General features: G+C 42.8%; 2 protein-coding genes across 3 annotated transcripts in view; one reads left to right on the top strand and one right to left on the bottom strand.

Moving 5' to 3' along the window:
* Window positions 1–249: 249 nt before the first annotated feature.
* On the top strand, window positions 250–3,114 carry SMIM15 (small integral membrane protein 15). The gene is made up of 3 exons (XM_080638623.1): window positions 250–293; window positions 447–521; window positions 1,411–3,114. Exon 3 carries the CDS (start codon window positions 1,438–1,440, stop codon window positions 1,660–1,662), a length of 225 nt encoding a protein of 74 aa, XP_080494749.1. The 5' UTR covers window positions 250–293; window positions 447–521; window positions 1,411–1,437; the 3' UTR covers window positions 1,663–3,114.
* A 61-nt stretch (window positions 3,115–3,175) lies between these two features.
* NDUFAF2 (NADH:ubiquinone oxidoreductase complex assembly factor 2) overlaps window positions 3,176–6,000 on the bottom strand; it is a 65,690-nt gene continuing 62,865 nt past the window's right edge. Inside the window, exon 4 of one of the 2 annotated variants that reach the window (XM_080638615.1) lies at window positions 3,176–4,265. In XM_080638615.1, the coding sequence (XP_080494741.1) occupies window positions 4,008–4,265 (258 nt within the window). In that variant the 3' untranslated portion in view covers window positions 3,176–4,007. The remainder of the gene's footprint in view (window positions 4,266–6,000) is intronic. The other variant, XM_080638616.1, reaches the window with a different exon arrangement.

The raw sequence follows: 6,000 nt of genomic DNA, 5'->3' as shown, positions 1-6,000 counted from the left end.
CCGGGCTGCGGCGGGTCCGAGCCGCATGGTGCCGCCAGCCTCAGCGCGGCTGTTCTGCGAGGTGAAAATCCATTCGGACACCGGGAGACTCGGCTTTTCCCAGCAACGGCCTTTGCCAAGCGAGTAACACCAACCCCCGCGCCGCAGCCCCGTCCCATCAATGGGAGCTCCGCCCGCGGGGCGGGACCACCCCGGAAGCTCCGCCCGCCACGGCGCTGCCCCGCCCCGCGGTGACGGCTGCCGGCAGCTCCTTCCTGTTTCCGCTCGGCAGGCAGGCGGCCCGCAGGGACGCGGTACCTCGGGGCGGGGGGCGGCGGGAGGGATGGGGGGGTGGTGCGGCCCCCTTCGCCCCGCCCCGAGCCCCGGCGGTGCCTTCCCGCCACCCTCCGCCCGAGCAGCGCCGACTGCGCCGCGTTTCCCTCACGGGCTGTGTGTTCTCTCCGCAGGGACCTGAGCGCCAGCCTTCTGTCGCTCGGCAGGCCCGGAGGGTGCCCGGGGCGGCGCTGGGCCCCCCGCCGCCGGTGAGTGAGGCCGGAGCCGAGGTCTCCACAACGCGGCCATTGGGAGGGGTGGGGCGCGGCGCGGCTGGCCGGGAGCGGGCGGGGTGAGAGGGATGGCGTTGGTGGCGGGAGGGAGGGGCCCCGCTGTCGGTGTCGGGCTCCTGCCCCGGGCCGAAGGGCCCCAAGTTTCCCCAGCACCCCCCATGCGCCTCGCCGCTGACACAGCCCTGAGGTGGTTTTTGACTCCCCGACTATTTTTAGTTCACCATTTAGCATAGCATCAACTGGGTTGGAAAAGACCATTAAGATCACCAAGTCCAGCCATTACTCCAGCACTGCCAAGACCACCACTAACCCATGTCACTGAGGGCCTCATTTACACGGTTTGTGAACACTTCCAGGGACGGTGACTCCACCACTGCCTTGGGCTGCCTGTTCCAATGCCTGACCACTCTCTCTGGAGAAGGGATTGTGCCTAATACCCAGTCTAAACCTCCCCTGGTGCAGCTTGAGGCTATTACCTCTTGTCCTATCGGTTGTTACTTGGGAGGCGGACCGCACCTCACTGTTGCCTACTCTCAGGTAGCTGTGGCGAGTGGTAAGGTCCCCTCTGATCCTTCTCCAGACTAAACAACCCAACTGGACTCTCTCTTTCTTCTCTTCCAAAGAAGCACGGACTTAACTTTTTTTCATGTAGCACCATGGTGTTACCTGAAGCTCTGTGGATGAAATGCCTGATTATTTTGGAAAGACTGTACCTTAAGGCACGATGCACGACTTTTTAACTTCTAGTAAAAGTGAGCTTGCTCTTTAGTAATGAAAGATGATGACATATCAAAATGACAATTTGGGTGTATGCATTCTTTTATTTTCCTGAATACTCAGATTTTTTTTTATTATTATTCTATAGGGTTTTCCCAATAGAAAACCAGAAAAGATGATTGATATTAAAGCCTGGGCTGAATACATCGTGGAGTGGGCTGCAAAGGACCCATACGGCTTTCTTACTACCGTGATCTTGGCCCTTACACCATTGTTCATAATTAGTGCAGCGCTTTCATGGAAGCTTGCAAAAATGATTGAGGCCAGGGAGCGAGAGCAAAAGAAGAAACAGAAACGCCAAGAGAATATTGCAAAAGCCAAACGAACAAAGAAGGATTAAATGGGGAAAAAAGGTCTTCCTTGTGCAAAGAATCCACTTCCTAAATGAAACACTTACTGTAACTGGCCTTTGATACTTGATCCTCTTATTTCTTGATGCAGAGAATTCAGTCCCTCCAGTGTATATTTTTTCTGCTGAGATGATTTGTGTTAGTTTGTCCAAATGACACTTGTTCCAGTCATTTAATCTCCTCCTTGTTCTAGTCCAGGTTGCTTTTCTAAATTTGCATGTTAAACTAAAATACCAACGTGTTGGGTGGCTCTGGACATAGATGATTTTTTTCCCTTTTTTTTCCTTAAGCTATTGCCTGAGTGTCTTAAAATTGTCAAATTATGGGGGAAATTGTGAATGGTGAACCAGATTACAGAAAGGCAAGTTTCTGCATACCTTCAGCAGAGCTGTAGAGATGAGCTTGCATCAGTCTTCCTTAGTAGCACGTTACCAGTTTCCTTTAATGACACTGCATATGGCCCTGCAGTTCATTTGGCTCTCTGCCCATGGGGGATGCTGTAGTGTCTTTGATGGTGGGGCCTGTCTGCAAAAAAAACCCCCTATCCTAGGTCTTCCTGAACTACCAGCCATCAACAGTATTTAAATGCAGCCCAAACTCTAGGAATCTCATTGCTTGTTCTACCTGCCTTCATTTGTCTTGAGCCACTTCTATGTAGTCTGGGCTTCCCCTAATGCTCACCTGAATACTCCACCTGTAACTGTTTTCTGCCTTCAAACACTATGCCTCAAAGAATAGCCATAAATGGGGCAAGACCAAAGGCCCAGGTGGCCTAGTGTTTTGTGGGGGTTACGGGAGGAGGATGTGCCAGTAGTTCTTCCTGCTTGCTAACCTGGCTACCTTTGGTCTAGGACCTTCTCAGTTCAGGGGGGGATCTCTGCCCTCATGAACCCTGGAACTCTGCTGCTTTCCAGGTTGCAAAATGCTGCCATGCTGGAAAAAGTCCAAGTTGTGTTTGTGTTGTAACTATGCCAACATTATTTAAACTTAATTCCAATTAATATTTTTCTAACAAGCGATTAATTTTTCAAAGCCTAATTTTTTTATTGTCTAGTTCTAAAAAGCTTGTGTCAGTCATTAATTTCTTAGATTTAGTGTATTTCTAAACAGCAGCACAGAGTTATGCTTTCTAGCAGCTAGACCTTCATTATGTTTAAAAATAAAACCTTAAAATAATACTATTGTTCAAAACAGAGAACCTACAGAGCTGGTAGATACCAAGAGGGATTAGAAATGGGGAGTCTTAACTGAATGAAGTGAATGTGAAGTACTGTTGCTCCCCTTTTAGTTTTGTTGGTCAAAGCAAGCATTTTTGGAATGTGGCATTTCAGCATTTTATAAACATGTGGGGTTAAGTCTCCATGTTTTGTATCAAGTGTTGTCAAATGTGTACCTGTTCTATCTTTGACACATACTAGCTTAAAACGTGGAGGAGAACTGATGAAGGATGCACTGCACAAATAAATTTGATACTTTTTTTCAAAAAATTGGATGGTCTTTATTTTGACGTGAAGTTCTCAAACACAATCTCTAAGGCGAGTAATCTGCACATTCTGTGTATCTAAACTATGGCCAAATACATGTCTAATTTAGGGAAGTCCTCGCATTCATCAGGAATAAATAAAACCCTTTTTTTTATGACAGTCCCTTGTCCCAAACCTTGTGTTATTTTCTAGCAACTTTACCAAGTGCTTCTAACCTCTGCTGTAGTAGTTAGATGTAGTTGAATTCAGCTTGATTTTATCCTGTGCTTACTGCTGGCTCAAATCAAGCATTATTCAAATACATTGACTGTTTTCTTAAGGTACAAGAATATCTGTAAGACTAACAAAGTGCATAGTCAGTGTGGTGTCGCAGTGATTCCTGTCAATGAGATCAACTTTTCCATGTGCTTGCCAGAGTCAAGCACACTGGCACTGCCAAGGGAATTAAGCATTTTGAAAAACTCTCTCAAACTGATGCCTAGGCTTGGGAAAATTTTAAGTGTACTGATTAACTAAAATTTATTACATCAAACCCAATTTTAAATAATTCTTTTTTTTTTTCCTTGAAAACTCATTTATTTTTAAGAAATTAAGTAAGGTAGAAAACCTGCCTATGATTTCAAAAGTAACTGATGAACAGCAACTGTTGAAAACAAATTTACATAGTAACACAATGCTGTTTTTCGCTAAACCCAAAAATTTTCCAGTAGTTTGTCATGATTAAGCCTATGTGAACAGTTCTGCAAACATAAATGAAACTACTTTAATATTACTTTATTGCAGACTTAGATATACCAGCTGTTTATGTTCGTGTTAAACTATTTATCCATTAGCAGTATCTGTACAATTGTTTACTTATTACGACTACTATCACTGCTTGGTGGCATCCATGAGCCTGGCTGAAATGTATTTGCAGTGCTGGTTGGATCTTGTGAAGGCTCCTTTTTTCCATAGTAAGGAGCAGATGCATGGCCTTTAACATGCATATGAGCTGGTTCAGCCACAAGTCCCTCCTTGTATCCCTGAGCCTGAAGCAGCTTATCCTTTTCAGATACATCTTTGATTTTCTGTTTCATTTCTTCTCTGTAACTTTCATTCTTAAGAATCTCCTATAACACAACAGAAAGATAATTAGACACATCAGAAATCAGTGCAATACCCAAAGTTGGAATAAAATTATTTAAACAGTCACTGTTTCTTAATTTCATAATCCAAATTTTCAGGTATGTAGGTAAAATAAACTGTTGCAAAATTAACTGGTTTTCAGTGTCAGCCCTGGTTTAGAGTATTTTTAACGTTTTGATCATATTGAAGCAAAACTGCACTGTGGTATCCCAGTTTCAGTATTGTATTGGATCAAAAAGGAAAAGATACCCCGTCATCAACAAATGCAAAAATGCACTACAAATAAGGCTACCTTTTAGACCGTTTTCTATGTAGGACTTGCTACTATATAGCTACAGTTGGTTTCTACCTGTTAGCATATGTTTCTTATTACAAGCATATTTTGCAAATTTTACTAACACCACTTCTCTATGCTTTTGCTAGGGCAGATAGTGAAAAGTATTCTAAACAAAAGCAGACAGGTAATATGCATATTTGTAACAGTTTGAGCCCAAATACAAGTTGACTGTAACCAACACCATGCAATGAGGAAGCTGCTAATATCCACATTTAAACTGGGACAGAGGAGGAAAAAGGCTGAACACTTTCTCCGAAAGAGCTAAGGAGAAACTAAACCAGTACCCATGACATTATTTTAGGAATGGCATTAAAACACATGTGATATTGCCAAGAGTTGACAAAGCAAGTATGTGAACACTTAAGAACATTTTAAATGACAGTATTTAAAGAAAACCTTGTCTTAGAGGTATTAAAACTAACATATTTTTCTCAGTCCATAATTGCCTCTATTAAATTGCTTCTTAAACTCACAGATACACAGAGCAGAGGCAAAGCACTTCACATACGTATTCATCATGAAAATACACAAGTAGCACACAAAAGATTTTGCAAACTGAAAGGGAGGCAGGGGGAAGGAACAAAATTCTGCCACGCTCAAATACAGATATTGCCAAGTGTAAAAGGTCAAATTTTCACCAGTCAGTATAGCAAAGCCTCATTATAACATCTCTTAATTCCATCCTTGTTTACTATATGCCTGTATAAATCTACCATGACCTTACTGATTTCAAGGGGATTACTCCTATGGTGCTCATATTACCCTACTACTAAGAAATAAGTGTGTACACCTTTATGATATCTGACAACTGCAGTGTAGTGTCTGCTAAAAGAGCATGAAATGATTTATTAAAGCACAAATGTAATTCACTTATCAACTAGCTAGTGGACAGCTACTTACTAACTTCAGATCTTTTCCAGTGATTACTTTAACAAAGTTATCCTAATCAGGTAATAGCAGCTGTAACTAAGTCAGATAAAGCAGCTCTAACTAAACTCCAAATGCTCCAAGTCCATCTTCAATGTTGATGTGAAACCGTCATCTGGTTTTCACACTCAAGTAAAACTCTTTTAATCAGCTTTCACTGGCCAAAGTGAAAGGAAACACATAAAGCTGAAGTGACTTGTTCAGAATCTTCTATACAACCCACAGCAGGAAAAAAAATTTTCAAGTTCAAAGTACCTGCACACGTCCATTTTATGCATTAAATTCATGCCACTAGCATGTACACTGAAATCAGGGTTCCTGTGCTCAAACCAAAGAAGACATGACTGAGGAATGTTGTGTCAACTGGCACCTTATAAAAATTGTGTCAAATAAATGAGTTTTCTTAGCATAAACATCTTGTCCTTTGATACTGGAAAGTAACAAATTCCTATTAT

This window comes from Psittacula echo (assembly GCF_963264785.1).
Source record: "Psittacula echo genome assembly, chromosome: Z".
Classification (NCBI taxonomy): domain Eukaryota; kingdom Metazoa; phylum Chordata; class Aves; order Psittaciformes; family Psittacidae; genus Psittacula; species Psittacula echo.
This window is presented reverse-complemented; position numbering and strand designations above follow the sequence as displayed.

What these genes read in the sequence shown, in the direction of transcription:
- SMIM15 (XM_080638623.1), top strand. Translation starts at nt 1,438, where the DNA reads ATGATTGATATTAAAGCCTGGGCTGAATACATCGTGGAGTGGGCTGCA.